Source organism: Akebia trifoliata, chromosome 2 (assembly GCF_017979445.1).
Source record: "Akebia trifoliata isolate Shusen 1 chromosome 2, ASM1797944v1, whole genome shotgun sequence".
Taxonomy (NCBI): domain Eukaryota; kingdom Viridiplantae; phylum Streptophyta; class Magnoliopsida; order Ranunculales; family Lardizabalaceae; genus Akebia; species Akebia trifoliata.
The window spans coordinates 9366998-9386340 of NC_141376.1; the positions used below are offsets into that span (position 1 = coordinate 9366998).

Here is a 19343-nt window from a genome sequence, read left to right on the forward strand (position 1 = left end):
ATGTTTTGCCAAAATGTTTGTTGCTGAACATTTCCCTTTTCTTATATAATGAAAGTATCCTTATTTTGCTTTCCAACGCAACAAAGTAAGAGTAATGTTTTCATTATTCAATAACATACTTATATGTATTATGAAGTCTAAATTATTTTTTCACCCTTTCAATGGAAATGATAATAGAAATCTTACATTTAAAAAAAAAATAGAGTGCTAATTTTCTTTTTTATGCTTATTGTAGATGCAAAAAAATTTCACACTTCAATCTACCTCGAGATCTACAATTAATGAGTGATCTTATTAAATTGGGTGTTCTTGCATCACAATCATTTTGACGCTAAAGTTAGATTGAATATAAAAATTGACAGAGTGAGAGTTCATAGATAGAATGTTGAATATTTATTTTTGTGCTTAATGAACTTATTTATAGAGAATACGGGAAATCTTGATCAAATCTTATTTTTTGATTTGATCTTATCCAATTTACCTATTTCCTTATTTGATCTAATCAACTTTCTTAATTTATCTCGCGAATCTTTCGTAAGAAAGGAATTATCCTAAGAGATACCCTATGTACTGATTTTCCAAGATTTGACATCATCCACGGTGCTTGGATGATTCTGAGCAACTGAGCCATAAATAGTTATGATAGTAATTCCCTACCCCAACAATCTTATATTTGGATTAAGAAGACAAACTTACTAAGAGAAGAGAAGAAAAGAGACAAGAAACTCAATTTCTCTTCATCATGCTTGGATTGACAGAGAGAACTTGGGACAGTTTTGAAAATTTAAAATATCTTAAAAGAGATCTAGAGGCAGAGTTCAAATTATAAAATATTTTAAAAGGATTTATCTTCATTTCTCTCATCTTTTCTCCACTTTTGGAGGAAAAAAAAACTCATACATTTTTCTCTCTTCTCTTCCTACTTAATAATTCAAACAAGAGAAATGGAGAGAAATTCATTTATTTTCTCCTCTTCTCTCCATTCCTCTCAATCCAAACACAATGTAAGAGTATCAATCTCAGGCAACTTCCTCGGATGTTCGGATCTTTAATACCAAGATTTGAACTTAAGGGGACACGATTTTTACCTCCGCAATGATTATAAAAGAAATATGATTGTAAAAAATGCTAATTAATGTCCCATGAAATATTGGGATTATTGAACTCAAGTTGAGTTTTCAAAAAAATCAATTGATTTGACCTAATTTTTGACTAACGAGTTGAAGGGATTATACACTAATGCTTAATACAAGAAATTGAGACGAGACTAAAATGAAGACCTCGATTTTAGACCTTGGATTCCATTGAATGAAGGGAGTTCATGGGTCCACTCCAATTTACGAGTTGATGACTCAAAAGGATTTCGATTCTCCAGTTCAGTTCTGACTCGCCCAAATAAAATAGGACTACACATGTTTTAAAACCATTGATCAACCCACTTTAAGACCGTGTTTGCTTGCTGGCTATACTATCCAACACCAGAATATATAGAGCAATACAAAGCAACTATTTTGCATTTGTTTCATCATCCAGGAATACTAAATGGGGAAAGGTGTGTCTCCGGGCAGGGTCGGTGAAGATTTTGGGAACTATTTTAGAAAAAGTGTTTGGATTTTTTAATCTCTTAGGGCATAATTATCCAATTTTTAAGGGATAAATAATACATATATTCCACAATGGGTGCTTCTTATCCTTTATGCGGATAATTGCACTGTGAATATTATTACTTGTTTCGGTGGACAAAAACTCTATTAGCCAAAAGTATGGTCATCCTCTAAAAGGAAAATAATCTAGAGTCTTGATAATATGACTCGTCAAGTGGCATACTAAAATGACTCCATGACGTGGACAAATTCGAGAATCATAGATCGGTATGTCTCAGGATACACTTTTTTACTTATGAAAAAGTGCAATCGTGTATCTTGAGGCATACAGATCTACAGATCCCGAACTTGTTCACGTCATGGAGTCATTTGATTATGTCACTTGGTGAGTCATATTATCAAGACTCAATAATCTAATACTCGTTACTTTAGCATTTTTCATAGAGTGGTGATAACTTGACTTACCCATGAGGCATATTCAATCGACGCCCCTGACTTGACAAGCTTGAAAATTGTAAATCTGCTCTCCTAAAGATACAAAACTACACCTATTTATGAGAAATCATAATTATGTATCCTGAGGAGAGCAGATCTACAATTCTCAAGTCTGTCATGTCAGGGGTGTCAATTGAGTATGCCACATGACTAAGTCAATTTATCATGATTTTTTCAAAAAAAAAATGTATTTTTCTTACCACGTAGAATGCTAATGCGGCAAATTGGGAATGTTTACTCAAGCCGAAGAGCATCTGATTGGTTACTTGGAGCACCATCGATTGTCACACCCATGTCCAATCATTCTAGTCCATTTCCATTTGACAAATATTTATTTTTCATATTGTAAATTAGACTAATAGAAACTTACTAATAAAATAATCTTTGTTGCTATTATAATAAAAGAAAGGTAAATATTGTTGACAAAAATTCACATTAATCCATATTCTAAAATTACAATAATGAGAAAAACAAGACGCATTATATAACAACATATGATTTTTATTATAATTTTAAGGGAAAATTACTTGAGGATCCCAGTGGAGGGATTATTTTCTAAATAGTTCCTATATTTTGGGTGGTATATTGATAATCCATTTAATAAACTTTTTATTTTTTATTGGCCCCTCATCATAGGCAAGCTCAACAGTTTTGTTGCTAAGGTCAAAATTTATATTGTTGAACTCAACATTTTTATTGTAGGGCTCATCCCTTTTTATTGTCTGAGTTTGACATTTTTATTGTTGAATTTGATAGTTTAAAAAAAAAATGTCAAGTTCGACAATAAAAAGTTGTGAATTGGTCGCTGGTAAAATTCACCCATCTTCATTTTTCAAATTTTTTTGATTAAAATACATGGAAAAATCGACTAATAACTTGAGATAATGACTTATTTAGATGATTAATTCAAATCAAAAGAATCATCCTTGATCGATTTTCATCCAAAAACGAATAAAAAATTTTATAAAAAAAATCCTAATTTTTTTACATGTCTTCGACGAACTTGAAAAAACCGTAGAAAATGACTTCTTCTTCCTGCTCAAATAATTTCTGATAGAATGGAGTATCTGAAATTCGATTGGAATGCCAAAAATCCAATTTTTTTAAAGATAAAAATGGAAAGATCAAATGGTTAGGGCATTCACTTGTTAGAAATGTAATGAATAGATTTCAAGACTATTTAGAAAAAAAATTGGCCAGCCCAAAAATTTCATAGTATGGCCATGAGCACGAAACCTAAAGAGATGGGTGGGTCAGCAAAAGTCTCTAGCAATATTAAAACAATACCCATTTGATGTTATCTTTCTATCAATTAAAGAAATCGATTTTATCAAGTGTATGATAAAGATATTAAATTGATCATAAGTACATAAATACCTTAGTCAGGATGATTTCTCTCCCATAATTAGTCTCCAAGTCTAGAGAAAAACGAATCCTTGGATCTTCAATCATTTTCTTGAGGAAAACTTATACTCTCTTAGTCCAGAGACGAACATCTGACCCAACCCTTCTTGAGAGAAGAAGCGAAGCCTTTCACCATTAACACAAAGTCACGAACTAACAAGCCTTTTTCCAGGAACTGCACAAGTCCAAAGAGGTGAAAAGCGACACAAAAAGACCTATAAATTAATCATTCGTCTTCCCTACCAAAGTCTTACTGTCAAAAAATAAATAATCTACTAAGTGAGTGCAACTGAGATTTGTATCACCATCTCCATTAATAAAAATTGTTTGTCATCTTGTTTGTGCATCTCGAAGAACGCAATATTTGTTGGCTAAGGAAGGATGCCAAATTTTATTTTGACATCCTTCTTCACAAAATTGAATTTATTATAAATCACAAATTCATCAAATGGTGTATCTAAATCCTTAATTGGTATTTATATAATTTAATTAATTGGAATACTATGATAAAAAAAATCTGTCTTTGGCAATTTGTGAAGTTTGGACCATGAGAATAGGTGTAATATAATGCTTAAGGTCACATCATGCATCTGGTTCTCATTCCCATTAAAAACCACTCATTTTTCTAACTTTTTAGAGACTCCAATAAATTGTATGAGAAATCATTTTCCATTAGGAGGGGAAGACCAATTTTGAAATAAGGAAAAGCAGACATTGAGCCAGAGTCAAATGAATCTCGAAAAGAATAATGCTGAAGTGACTCCAAGATTGGACCTCACATCACACACCTTGACATGAAAGTGGATTGGAAGCATAGATGCTTTTCACTTTCACATCAAGATGTGCGATAAGAGGTCATAATTTAAACTTTTGCTCCATGGAACCAAAAAAATATGAACAATGGGACCTTACCTCCAAACAAACACCAGATGCAAATTGGTTAACAAGATCCATTAGGACTACTCAACAATTATTGTTAAAATATCTGAATCATTTCAACAATTAATTAACCACAGCTTCAAATCACAATGGGCATGTCATCTAACAATATATATCACAAGAGAAACACATTTTCTTCAAATATAACAACAGTAGCCAAGATTATAAAGCAAGCAAAATAGAACAGTAGTTCCAGCAAATCTAATATGTAACATCAATACCATAGCATATGACCTAAACGACCCCACCATCAGAATAGAAAAACAGTAACACTAGAAAGCAATGCTGAGAAAGCTGAAGTAAGAAAACATCCCCTCAGTACTCATCTCCCTCATCACCATCATCACCCTCAGCAGACTCAGCACCAACCTCCTCATAATCCTTCTCCAATGCAGCAAGATCCTCGCGGGCCTCAGAAAACTCTCCCTCTTCCATACCCTCACCGACATACCAATGCACAAAGGCACGCTTGGCATACATGAGGTCAAATTTAATATCAATGCGTGAGAACACTTCCGCAACACTGGTGGAGTTCGAGATCATACAAACAGCTCTCTGAACTTTGGCAAGGTCTCCTCCGGGTACAACCGTTGGTGGCTGGTAGTTGATACCACACTTGAATCCAGTGGGGCACCAATCCACGAATTGGATGGTTCGCTTGGTCTTGATAGTTGCCACAGCTGCATTCACATCCTTGGGCACAACATCACCTCGGTACATAAGACAGCAAGCCATGTATTTGCCGTGGCGTGGGTCACATTTGGCCATCATAGATGAGGGCTCAAAGGCACTGTTGGTGATTTCAGCCACTGAGAGCTGCTCATGGTAAGCCTTCTCAGCTGAGATGACAGGTGCATATGAGGAAAGCATGAAGTGGATCCTGGGGTAAGGCACCAGATTGGTCTGGAACTCAGTCACGTCCACGTTCAAGGCCCCGTCAAACCTCAGAGAAGCAGTCAGGGATGAAATGACCTGAATTACACATACATATATGGCAAGTTAGTGATGTGATTTCCTTCACATTGTGTGCAATCAAAGTAAAATAGGTAATTGTGTGTAGTACCTGTGAGACCAAACGGTTGAGATTGGTGTATGTGGGGCGCTCAATGTCAAGAGAACGCCTACAGATATCATAGATGGCTTCGTTATCAAGAAGCACAGCAACATCAGTGTGTTCCAAAAGGGAGTGGGTCGACAAAACACTGTTGTAAGGTTCCACAACCGAGGTGGAAACTTGAGGTGAGGGGTAAACAGTGAATCCGAGCTTTGACTTCTTTCCGTAGTCAACAGACAATCGCTCCAAGAGAAGTGAACCAAGACCAGATCCAGTGCCTCCACCTACAGCATTGAAAACAAGGAAGCCTTGTAGACCAGTACAGTTGTCGGCAAGCTTTCGAATACGGTCCAAGCAGAGGTCAACAATCTCTTTGCCAACTGAAATCAAACACATGAAATTATCTAATAAGCATTCAAGCATAAAAACAAAGTGGGTTAAGGCAAAGAAGGAGTATAATTACTTGTATAGTGGCCACGGGCAAAGTTGTTGGCAGCGTCCTCCTTGCCGCTGATGAGCTGTTCTGGGTGAAAGAGTTGGCGGTATGTTCCAGTCCTCACTTCATCAATAACAGTGGGTTCAAGATCTACAAAAATAGCACGAGGGACGTGCTTTCCAGCACCAGTTTCACTAAAAAAGGTGTTGAATGCATCATCTCCTCCACCAATGGTTTTGTCACCTGGCATTTGGCCATCAGGCTGCAAAAGAAGACATTATTCTATGAAATTGGTAAAGGAGGCACAAACTGGATGACTTAAACGAGAAAGAGTAATTTCTGCTCAAATAGTAAGATGGATGCATACTGTGATTGATTAGGTGCCAGTCAACATGGAATCACAGGACATATCCAGCACATTAGCATACTTACTTAGATCTGTGAAATATCAATCCAATCATGATCTGGTATCCCATCCAGATCTACTAATAATAGATCAACTGATGATGGAACTGATCCAAGTAAAGTTCAGGAAAGATAATCCTGAGGGTATGATTAGGTATGGAAATGGGTGGGAAAAGCATTTTCCATGGAAAATGAATTTCTACCCTAATCTAAACATCCACTCTTGGATAGATTTCATTTTCCCAACCAACTCCATGGGACAATGAAACCAAACAAGAGCAACCAAACAGATCCTAATTGGAAAATTTCGAATGCAAAAATTCATAGAGCTACAAAACCATAAATAATTCAAACTAATATAATATTACATAAAGGGCAAAGTATGTGATGTGGCATAAACATCTAAAAAAACAGTGATTGTGACAAATAGAAATCAGGAAAAATAAAGAAGAAAGAAAACAAATGTAGGAGAGCATCCATAAGTGTGTAGTTCTAATTGAATCAACCAAAACCATATGTCCAACATTAAAGAGAAGATATTCAGAAACCACAATATAAATTACAGATCTGAAGACGTACAAAGATAAAGAAATATATTAGCTTTTCTTCAAAGAATTGGCACATTCAAGTGACAAAACACTAGATCTGAAGAAATTTCAATTAAATATAGAGAAGAAAATTTGATATGTGCCTGAATTCATGCTTGTGTATATGTCGAGATCTGATGCATTATGATGTTTTCTATTATGTATTTCAACTTGTGAATTGTGATTAAATTAGCTACATAGTTATCTAATGTGTGATTATGTAGATTGTAGGAAATTTGTTTTGGATAGAGCATCCAGGCCAATCTTTTCCATATTTCGCAAGCTTGTCTAAGGAGAAGCAACCACGTGTCTTAAAAATGGCTAAAATAGAAAATTTCAATTAAACAACAGAACTTGAGCAAAAAAAAGGAGGGACTATAGATATCAAACACGATAATGGACAGATCCTATGTTTGCAGATATTAAAAGCAAGATCTGATGAATTACAGATGCAAAATCTAATAATAAACATTTCCTCAAAGATCTGTGATATTCAACGTCGCAGAACCCTAGATCTAAACCAAATGATAATGAAATTCGACAAGAAAATACAGGATTCATGCCAAACATGTAAAGAGCAACAAAACAAATCATCTAGAAAGAAAACAACCAAAGATCATCAACAAGAACGAAAGAAAGACAAATAATTGATTCAGATGTAGAGAGAAATCGTACCTGAATGCCATGTTCAAGGCAGTAAAGTTCCCAGCAAGCATTGCCAACCTGAATACCGGCTTGGCCAATATGGATCGAAATGCACTCTCTCATTTTCGCAGAAAAAGAAGAAACAGAGACCTGATGAGAGGACGAGAATGAGAAGAAGGAGCGTTTATTAAGACGCTTTGAGAATACGACGCGCGATCTCAAATAATTCGATTTGCTTTATATAGGGAGGGAGATGTAGAAGGAGAAAGATCAAATTTTTAACCATGGTTAGCTAACCACGGTAAGTGCCAGCGAAGAAACATTGATTGGCTAGCGACAACTACAAACAACCCATGATAACGGTCCTACTATTTCAGAGAGTCCAAAATCAAATACACCCCGGAGGAAGATTGAAATTCCACTCCTGCATCTTAAACTTGCCACGTACTCAGGAGTCTGTCTCAAAAAATGTCTAAAATTTGCCTCCTCTGGGGAATAATTACACGTGGCATTTTTAAGGAGGTGTTTTAAATTTGAGTGGAAATGTAAGGCGTGAAATAAATTCAAAACTCAACGTGTCTTGAAATGAGGGGGGTTCCTTCAAATTTTGAAGCAGACTACTTGCTTCAAAGTCAGACTCCTCTTCCGGGTTATCTTTTAAGGGGGGTAAAGAGGAAAGACAATAACATTATAGACAAATAATAAAATGACGGGCTAAAACGAATGCAGCTTGGACATGGTTGATGTGGCAAGTGTATACAACTGTAGATTTTTTCCTTGTGTATCTTGATGAAATAGATCTATGATTTTGTACAATTGCTATGTCAACTGCCTACGTTTTAACGCGTCAATTTATCACAACTAACATTACAAGGATATTATTGAAAAAAAAAAGTTTACAAGGGTAAGAGGGGTATTATAGAAAATAAGGAGAAGAGGAAAGAGAATAAAAGTGAACGGGGTATTATTGAAAGGAAATGCTGAAGTAACATTGAAATTGAAATCATTTCATATATAGTTGATGTGGATGTGTCTGTAGAATCATAGATGCTTTTCATCGAGATACGAGTGAGAAGTATCTATGGTTCTGTCTACACCAATGACCTAAATGATGTCAATTTCAATGTTACTCCAACACGACTCTAATTGAAAAGGGTAGAGAGAAAGATAATAATGTTGAAAGGGTATTTTTAAAATGGAAAATGAGAAAATGGAACAAAATTAAAATTACTTCTCTAGATCCGTGTGAGATTGAATATACACCACTCTTTATGGGGATAAAAATGTGGGGAAGACAATACTGTGTTTTATTAAATAAGATTAATTTCATAAAAGCCGTAAGTTCAAGTCCCATTACGTGCATGAAGTTGAGATTACGTCAGTCCAATTGTGAGCCTGTCCAAGGCTATTTGCATTTGTGTGACACCTTAAAAGAAAAACCATCACAAGAATATTATAACATAATATTGCATTAGAACATGAAGTATGACCAATCAAGAAAATGATACGAATGCATCATTTATGAAAACAAATAAGTAAACTTCCGCAAAGAGAGGATGATGGAACCTTTATGGGGGAAGTTGAATTTTATTTACCTTTTTACGTGATTCTAACAAAATATTATCCATGAATTTGACTTAAGCAGTGAAATTTCTTTAGCAGATGTCACATGGGTGCACCGAAATAAAGGTTTGAGTAGAATTAAACACGTTGAGCATGCCAAGAAGTCAGATTGACAAAAAAAAAATCCTCCACAATCATCATCGATTCATTCTTTGGGAAGTTAAGAGTGTGACTTGAGAGTACAGGCACAAGACTTATTTTTTATTTGTGTTGTCTCTTGCGAAATATGTTTAAAGCTTTGAGGATGAAGCCATCGTATCTCCATATGGCATGGCTTTGGTAATCAGGGAAAATTACCCTACGATGCAATGGCACTTCAGGGTTGGACCTCATGAAATTATTTGAAAATCATATATCATTGGGTCCATTTTAAGCCCATTTCATATAAGAGTTGTGATAATTTGACTTACCCACGTGGCATATTTAATCGACACCCCTGACTTGATAGGTTCAGGAACAAAACTGCATTTCTCATGGGGAAGTGCAGTTTTTATATTCCAAGGAAAGCAGATCTACAGTTCTTGAACCTGTCACATCAGAGATATCGATTAAATATGCTACATGGTTAAGTCAGATTATCGTGATTCTTCATATAAATTACTTTGGGATGTTTAATGGGAGCTAGCAAAGAGTTACTGATCTCACTAAATAAGGCTTACCAATCCATATATATATATATGTGGGACAGTTCAAGGGACATATGTAAAAATAATGATTTTTCAAAATATGGGTTAGAGGTTTTGGATTGAGCTGATTTTTTGCGAGGATGGTCACTATGATGAGAAGATCATCCTCACAAAAAAATCAGCTTAATCCGAATCTTCTAACCCATATTTTGAAAATTTATTAATATTATATTATATTTTACATATGTCCCTTGATCCTTACCCATATATATATATATATATGGGTCCCGTTCGCCACCCTTAGTTTTACCACACACTTTAACAAACGCGTTTTGTCTTACATGGGTTAGAAGTTTCGGAATGAGCTGATTTTTGGTGAGGATGATCTCTATGGTGAGGAGATCATCCTCACCAAAAATCAGCTCATTCCAAAACTTCTAACCCCATCAAAATTGATTTACAAAAAATGGACGGTCCACGATTTTTCAACGTGTAAACATGGGGCTAAACATTTCGGAATGGGCTGATTTTTGGGGAGAATGATCTTCTAATCATAGAGATCATCCTCACCAAAAATCAGCTCATTCCAAAACTTCAAACCCATGTAGGACAAAAAACGTTTGTTAAAGTGTGTGGTAAAACTTAGGGTGCTGAACATTTCCCATATATATATAGATAGAGAGAGAGAGAGAGAGAGAGGGTCCCTTTCAGCCACAAACATTTTGGCAAAACATTTTTCAAAACATGGGTTAGAGGTTTTGGATTGGGCTGATTTTTGGTGAGGATGATCTCTACGGTGAGGAGATCATCCTCACCAAAAATCAGCCCATTCCAAAACTTCTAGCCCCATGTTTACAAGTTGAAAAATCATGGACCGTCCATTTTTTGTAAATCATTTTTAATGGGTTAGAAGTTTTGGAATGGGCTGATTTTTGGTGATGATGATCTCCTCACCGTAGAGATCATCCTCACCAAAAATCAGCCCATTCCGAAACCTCTAACCCATATTTTGAAAAATGTTTTGCCAAAATGTTTGGTGCGAACATTTCCCATATATATATATATATATATATATAGGGTGGCGTTCAAGGGCCAACTTTTTAGCAAACTTTTTGGCAAAACATTTTTCAAAACATAGGTTAGAGGTTTTGGAATGGGCTGATTTTTGGTGAGGATGATCTCTACGGTGAGTAGATGATCATCAGCAAAAATCAGCCCATTTCAAAACTTCTAACCCCATCAAAAACAGTTTATAAAAAATGGACAGTCCACGATTTTTCAACTTGTAAACATGGGTTAGAAGTTTTGGAATGGGCTGATTTTTGGTGAGGATGATCTCCTCACCGTAGAGATCATCCTCACCAAAAATCAGCCCATTCCAAAACCTCTAACCTATGTTTTGAAAAATGTTTTGCCAAAAAGTTTGCTAAAAAGTTGGCCCTTGAACGCCCCCCATATATATATATATATATATAGGGAAATGTTCTGCACCCTAAGTTTTACCACACACTTTAACAAATGTTTTTTGTCCTACATGGGTTAGAAGTTTTGGAATGGGCTGATTTTTGGTGAGGATGATCTCTATGATTAGAAGATCATCCTCCCCAAAAATCAGCCCATTCCGAAATGTTTAGCCCCATGTTTACAAGTTGAAAAATCGTGGACCGTCCATTTTTTGTAAATCATTTTTGATGGGGTTAGAAGTTTTGGAATGAGCTGATTTTTGGTGAGGATGATCTCCTCACCATAGAGATAATCCTCACCAAAAATCAGCCCATTCCGAAACTTCTAACCCATGTAGGACAAAACGCGTTTGTTAAAGTGTGTGGTAAAACTTAGGGTGTCGAACGGGACCCATATATATATATATATATTTTAGCCAACATTTTTGTCCTACATGGATTAGAAGTTTTGGACTGGGTTGATTTTTTGTGAGGATGATCTCTACGATGAGGAGATCATCCTCACTAAAAATCAGCCCATTCCAAAACTTCTAGTCCCATGTTTACAAGTTGAAAAATCGTGGACCGTCCATTGTTTGTAAACCATTTTTGATGGGGTTAGAAGTTTTGGAATGGGTTGATTTTTGGTGATAATGATCTCCTCACTGTAGAGATCATCCTCACCAAAAATCAGCCAATTCCAAAACTTCTAACCCATGTTTTGCCAAAATGTTTGACACTGAACATTTCCCATATATATATATATATATGGGTTGGGTTCCGTAGACACATAAAACTATAACGTTTTTGTATTATATGGTTAAAAAGATTCATAATGGGCTGATTTTTTGTGAGAATGATCTCTGTGATAGGGGGATCATCCTTGCAAAAAATCATTCCATTCCAAAACTTCTAACTCCATCAAAAGTGATTTACAAAAATTAGACGGTTTAAAATTTTTCAACTTATAAACATGGGGCTAGAAGTTTCATAATGGGCTGATTTTTGGCAAGGATGATCTCCTCACCATAGAGATCATCCTCACAAAAAATCAGCCCATTGCGGACCATTAAATTTTAATCATATAAGATAAAAACGTTGTAACTTTATGACTAGCTTTATATGTTTACGGAACCCGACCCATATATATATGGGTCCCGTTTAATGGCTAACTTTTTGGCAAAACATTTTTCAAAACATGAGTTAGAAGTTTTGGAATGGGCTGATTTTTGGTGAGGATGATCTCTACGGTGAGGAGATCATCATCACCAAAAATCAGCCCATTCCAAAACTTCTAAACCCATAAAAAATAGTTTACAAAAAATGGACGGTTCACGATTTTTCAACTTGTAAACATGGGTTAGAAGTTTTGGAATGGGCTGATTTTTGGTGAGGATGATCTCCTCACCGTAGAGATCATCCTCACCAAAAATCAGCCCATTCCAAAACTTCTAACTCATGTTTTGAAAAATATTTTGTCAAAAAGTTATATATAGAGAGAGAGAGACTATTAAGCGAGACAATTGGAACATAAGTCAATGTATGAGCTAGAAAACTTGATTTTTTGGTTTCATTGTGCTTACCAAATAGTCTGAGTTTCACATTTCAAGTCAGCTTTTCGTGAAGTGGACGAGTTCAAAATCAAGTAAAATTTTGGGAAGATGGTCTCCACGGTATAGGCAACTCGATGCATGGTTGGATCATCTAACACGATATCCATGTGAGCCTCATAAACAGGATTAGAAATGGGGACTAAGTCTAGCATAGTTGGAAAAAGATACTCCAGTTAAGTATCTCAACCACAAATCAACAAAGAATAGCAGTCCTTCCCAGGGGCAGAGCCGGGATTTTGCTCATGTGGGGCAGTCAAGAGTGAAAAAAATAGTTGTGAGGGCAATTAAGAGTAGAAATTTTTTTTTGTGGGGGCAATAGTGACAGATTACTTTATCCGCCGTTAAAACCTGTCGTAATAGCACATTAATCCATAGAATTTGAAAACTCTTGTGGGACTTGCCCCTACAGCACCCACTCTAAATCCCCCCCTGGTCCTTTCCTCTAGGAGGACACTTGGAAATGGTAAAAGTACATAGTTTCTCTTGCATAGAAGACTGCATAGGGGAATTATAGATCTTGCAAGAGGATCTAAACAGAAGAGTGGTTAGAGAGAATAAGATGATAGAGAAAAGGATATATGCTGATAACTTCAGCATGTGTAGTGAGATACCCTTATTACGTCAATTTCAAGAGGAAACGAACTCGATTGCAAGTAAAAGAAGAGCATAGTGTGCTAAGAATTGTGCAGTCACTTCTCTATGAGCGCTACAAACTATACCCTTAAGAGATGATGAAAAGGCGGCCATGCTCAGATCAAGTAGGTTTGCAATACAACAACAACAAAGCCCTATTCCAAGGATTTCGGGTTGGCTAAACGAATTTTGATCCTCCATTCCACACTGGCCAAAGCCAAGTCTTCTGATATTGAGATTTGAGAGTTAGTTCAACTTGTTGAAAGTTCCAAATCATCATCATCATCATTAAAACCTTATCACAAGGATTTGGGGTCGGCGTTAGAAATACCAAATGAAAAGGACTAAGCATGATACACTACCATTGATTAGGAGTTCCAAGCTAATAAGAAAGAATAATCACTAGTATAGTCGGACCATATGGACGAGGAAACAGTAAGAGTATGAAGATGTGGAAATAAGGGATATGTTTTAGGGAAAAACTACATGAAACAAAAAGGAACCTGATGAGTACTAAAATGGTTGGGAGTACCAAACTGCTATCACTAGTGAAGTAGGAACAAATGGAGAACGCAAACTCTGAGTACGATCAGGAGGTGGAAGACAAGGAAGATGTTTGAGGAACCAAAACTATGCATAAGAATCATTTTAGAAAATGGCGCTTAGTACTTACATTTTGCTTGTCAATCTAGAGGAGAGGTAATAAATTAAGGACCCAAAAAACATGCTAACTATTGTGAACATAGACAAAACAAATAAGATGTTCAGGATTTGAATTCCAATTTCTGCCTAGGTTTTGGTCCACATCGGAACTGAAATATAAATAGAAGTCTTACCCAAAAATTCAATATTTTGGACAAGTCATAAATGGTATGATATCATAAGTAATGATTTCAGTAATGGTGACAATATATTATCCCTTCCTCTTCCTATAATCTCTATAAAAGTAAAGAAAAAAAAACTTAATTATTGACCTTTATTAATATAAGAATAATCTACCACTCCCTCTTCTGGTTTTGAATAGTGGATGGAATTTAAGAATAACAGAATTCTATTTCGGCCAAGCTCAAAAACGAAATTTCTTCCAGAAATTTCAAAACTTTTGGCGAAATGTGAAACCATGCAACATGGAAAAAGGGGAACAAGTAGTTACAGATGTCAGTCTGTTTTTCCATCAAGCAAGCCTTTTAGTCATGTACAAGAACAAAATCATTGTGAAATAGGAATTTTTTTTTTTTTGGCTAGGCAAACCAGGGGTTATTCATCCTTGTGAAGCTGAATTCAACAGGTTTTGAACCCAGGTATCAACACTCCACAGAATTTACCAACTTGTCTAAGTTGGCACCTTCATTGTGGGATGGGAACATGTGTTGCAATAAAATCCTGAGAAACATAAGACTATGACCCACACCCAAGATTTCTATCTGCTGTCCCGATCATAATTTTCCTACTTCCAGAGAGGTAAAGACTTTTGGCCCCATTGTGGGAACCTCTATCCTAAAATCAGAGAATAGGCTTGTGCAACAGAAAATACAACAAACTCATTAATAAACATATTGTAACGATGACCAGCAGAGAGAGAGAGAAATAGCAGCCGAAGACACCAAATTTGCATAGATGGGTGTAAGTAATGCGGCAAAAGACTGACTTGATTGAAAGAATTGGGAACAAGAGCAGATTCCGGTGTGTGGGTGGGGGGTGGAGAGATTAGCAGTGTTTCTAAATAGTTCAAGAAGCGAGAACACCTTGGAGGGGTTTACAGGGGAAAAAATCAACTGGAAAAGACTATCAAAGGGCAGTGAGCAGGATGGAGGGCGAGCAGCATCCTAGGTAGAAGCCCCTCTGCGGGGTTGAACTACTTGATGTGATTCCACAATTTCTAGCAGTGATCCCAGTTAAAGATATAAAATCCATCTAGTTGGTCAATGAGATGCAACTTAATGTTTAAGATTGATAGAAGCACTTAGTTGTTTTAGTAACGCCAAATTACAAGAACTACTTGATCAGTAAGAATAGAATGAGAACACATGAAGAATCCACATCCAACTATATCAAGAAGCTGTATGAAAAACACATAAAACAATATACTTTTGTTAACCAAGCAACTACTCCAAAAGACCGATCTGTTGGAGAAGGGGAGAACTATGAATATAAGAGGGTCATGGGGCTTAACTAGGGTATGACACTCTTGAGAGTGGAGGAAAATATACACTCAACATTCCCCCTCACCCATAAGTGGAAAGATTCGAACCCGTGACCCATACGAACCTTGTGCTTTGATACCATGTTAACTAACCAAGTACTCCAAAAGACCGATCTGATGGGGAAGGTGCACGATACATGAGCATGTGATACCTGGGAGCAAAGGTGGATAACACAACACTAACATATTTTCCTCCACCCTCGAGAGTGTCATACCCCAATTAAGCCTCATGACCCTCTTATATTCATAGTTCTCCCCTTATCCAAGAGATCGATCTTTTGGGGGAAATGGTTGTCAACATGGTATAAGAGCGCTAGGTTCATATAGGTCACGGGTTTGAGTCTCTTCGAAGGAATTTTCCACCCTTATGAGTGAAAAATTCTAATTAGCTTATATGAGCTTTCAAGGATCTAGACTAAGCCAAGGTCATACCACGTTAGAAGACTCATATCGATCACACATGAAAAATTGTCTGAGAAGTGAAGAAGATTGATAATGTCAGCGCAAAAAAGCTAGGTCCAGATGGCAGGGCATTACCGCAAGCTAAGGCACCAAAATACCATGTCTTGAACCAGGAACTAAAAGGGTGAAAACAGCAGACTCATTCTTACCAACCGAGATTAGTGTTCAAAAGGGTTGATACAAAGGATTAATACCAGGAGTGTTACACAACAACAATTCAGGTGCATTAAAAAGGGTAAATTGTGGCCTTTCATAGATTAACAAGATTCAAAACCAGATTTCTACACAATTCAGCTACCCTAGAGCTTCAATAACCAAATATTTACTGGGAAGGAGCTTTTAGTACATCTTCTGTCAAGATTCATACAGATTCAATAACCAAGTAGTAATTTTTGTTAAAAAATAAAAAAGAGGAAATAAGAAGTCCTGACTGAGGCAATTGGTTCTCCAAGAAACTAGATATTTAAACATTATTTGCTCTGTAATACAACACCAAATTTGCAAATCTCCATGGTTGGTCCTAAAAATAATCAAATTAAATCTAGAAAATGAAATGAGGCACAAAGATGCTCTAATTTTACCAAAAAAATTGGGGAGAATCAATGATTCTGAGTCTCATTAGAACTAATCTGAAACAAAGCAGCCCACCAAATGAACCAAACAGATTGGGGTGTAAAGTCTCTGTATGTGGTGATACCAGATCCAAATCAATAAAGATAGAGTTATAAACAATCCATCATCCTTTGATCAAAAGACTAAGAAATAACAAAATCTTAAAATATATAAATAAATAAATAAAAACACATATTTAAGGTCCTTCTCATGTTCAACAACCTACCCAGATGCGCATTTGGTCACATTCCACATAAATATAGAGTTATAAACAATAAGAAAGGAGAGAAAACGAGATATAATTCAACAAGATCCCAAAAATCACATTTTGTAGCCATGTAACCAACTCAAATCTATAGAAAGTGGAAGGAAACATACATCATCACTATACCCATAAAACGATACACCTTCCCGTATACATACATACACATCAGATACATCTTTTTAATGTATAATCCACCGTTGATCGGTGCTTGATGACGATTCTCCTATTACTCCTTTAGTTAGAATATCAGAAAGAGAGAGAGAGAGAGAGAGAGAGAGAGAGATTAAAAAAGAAATAGGTTCTGAATGAAAAGTCTAATACAAGTATACTGCCTGGCTCCAATCTGTCTGCCTTTCTACGCTAAGGTGACGATGTGCAGAGCTACATTGTACCCCTCATTTGAAAATGCACAAAAACCGCCACTGATTCACAAATGGTTCTTCTTTTTGGAATATGGACAGCTTTGTCATTGCTGATAATGGAGAAGGGGATGTCCTCATGAGCCATTCCCGAGCCAAGCCAAGCCAAACTCCACCTCTCTCTCCCTCTCTCCCTCTCTCTGTACCCTTAAAAACGAAACAAAAAGCTAAACAGACAGAGAGAGAGAGAGAGAGGGAGAGAGAGAAAAACGAAACAAAAAACTTAACAGAGGGAGATTCAGCGAGAGAGAGAGAGAGAGAGAGAGTTTTATATAGGAGAGGGTGGCATTGTGGGTGGTGTGTCGTACCAGAAAACGGAACAAAGATAAAGTTGAAAGAGGCATTTCACCGGCCAAACACTCAAAGCGTGCTAAACATCCTCCCAACTATTAATCATATTTTATAGGGTATTTTAGATATACACCCTATAAAGTTAGTGATATTATATTTTTATCCCTTATAAAATTCAATATTAGCTTTTACCACCTTACTAAGTCAACGTTGCTTTTTCTGGATGATTTAAGAGATTTTGATTTTTCTGAATTTTGATTTAGTAATTGAAAGGGTTTGAAAAGCATTTAAAAAAGAAAAATCAAAATTTCACTGTTGAATTAACAAGCAAATGTAACGTTGACTTCCTGTTAAGGGAGGTAAATCCAATATCACCAATTTTATAGGGATGTTTTTAAAATATCATATTTTATGTTTAAAGAAAATTAGAGTTAATTGAATAATAAATATAATTTTTCATGATGCCCATCTATTTTTATTAAGTAAGAATAAGAATAATACGTGGACTACAATCTTCTTTGTTTATGGAAAATGTATAACTAATTTCATTCGACAATATGCTGGCATCGTTGAGAGAATCATTGATTGTTTATATTGTATCTCGAGGAAATCTATGGTTCTCTCAGCACTAACACGTTAGTGCAATGTTGAACGTAATGCCGAAGGAAGTTAACTTAGAATGACTCTTTGTTTAAAAGTGATAATGTGCTTAATAATGTGCTAATGCAATGAACTTTGAATAATTATATCCCAAGGCTTTTCTTGTATTTCTCTTCAATGTATCAAATGAATCGAGATCATATGCACCCAAGGTGGAGGATTGAAGTTCTCCTCCCATGCCTCAATACATGCCACGCAACCCACAATTCAAGGAAAATTTTAAAAAATAAATAAAATATTAATCCCTTGAATTATGATTTATGTGCCATGTATTGAAGAGATTTTTAATCTACCACCTTAGGTGTCATATCAAATGTATGCCTATTTACTTCAAAGTAGCATCCAAGGATAAATTTAAATGTAACCTTATAATAAAACATATACAATCCAAATACAAGTTGGACATCATTAGAAAGTAACCAAATAGGAATATATCTACATCAATCCTCTTTGGATTGGGAAGATCACATGGACATACAACCAAGTGCATTGAATGCTAAATAGACGATTTGACCTGAAGTCCGTAAAAGAATTAAAAAAAAAAAATTTAATCTCAAACAAGACAATTAATCGTCGAAATTATTTAAAAGTGCAAAGTTACTCGACGAATAAAACATTTCCATGGAACTTGACAGAGAGGAGGCAATTATTAAAAGATGTTCATGTAATAAAATCTCAAAAAAGTGACAACTATCATCACACGATCATTGAACATAGCAAAACTGATGATATTATCAATTATTACATTATCCCATCCAAATGCCTATAACAACAATGCGTGTGAAGTTCTTCAGTCCCAAGTTAATATTTTATTAAAATAGAAAATTAACTTAAATGTTAAATTTTATTTATGGGCTTCATGTTAGAGTTTAAGAAGTTATTAAAGAAAAAGAATGTATCTCAGAGGATTTTCTCCCCTCTCTCC

At 35.8% G+C, this 19343-nt stretch overlaps 1 protein-coding gene across 1 annotated transcript; it reads right to left on the reverse strand.

Moving 5' to 3' along the window:
- Nucleotides 1-4555: 4555 nt before the first annotated feature.
- LOC147409395 (tubulin alpha-1 chain-like) lies at nucleotides 4556-7790 on the reverse strand. The gene is made up of 4 exons (XM_086428445.1): nucleotides 7600-7790; nucleotides 5960-6194; nucleotides 5506-5876; nucleotides 4556-5414 (listed from the first exon to the last, which is right to left on the reverse strand). Exons 1-4 carry the CDS (start codon nucleotides 7690-7692, stop codon nucleotides 4758-4760), a joined length of 1356 nt encoding a protein of 451 aa, XP_086284571.1. The 5' UTR covers nucleotides 7693-7790; the 3' UTR covers nucleotides 4556-4757.
- Nucleotides 7791-19343: the final 11553 nt, after the last annotated feature.

What these genes read in the sequence shown, in the direction of transcription:
- LOC147409395 (XM_086428445.1), bottom strand. Translation starts at nt 7,692, where the DNA reads ATGAGAGAGTGCATTTCGATCCATATTGGCCAAGCCGGTATTCAGGTT. An exon ending in TGCCCGTGGCCACTATACAA is followed by an intron (nt 5,877 to 5,959) that starts GTAATTATACTC and finishes GTTTGATTTCAG; the next exon opens with TTGGCAAAGAGATTGTTGAC. An exon ending in TCAACCGTTTGGTCTCACAG is followed by an intron (nt 5,415 to 5,505) that starts GTACTACACACA and finishes TGTGTAATTCAG; the next exon opens with GTCATTTCATCCCTGACTGC.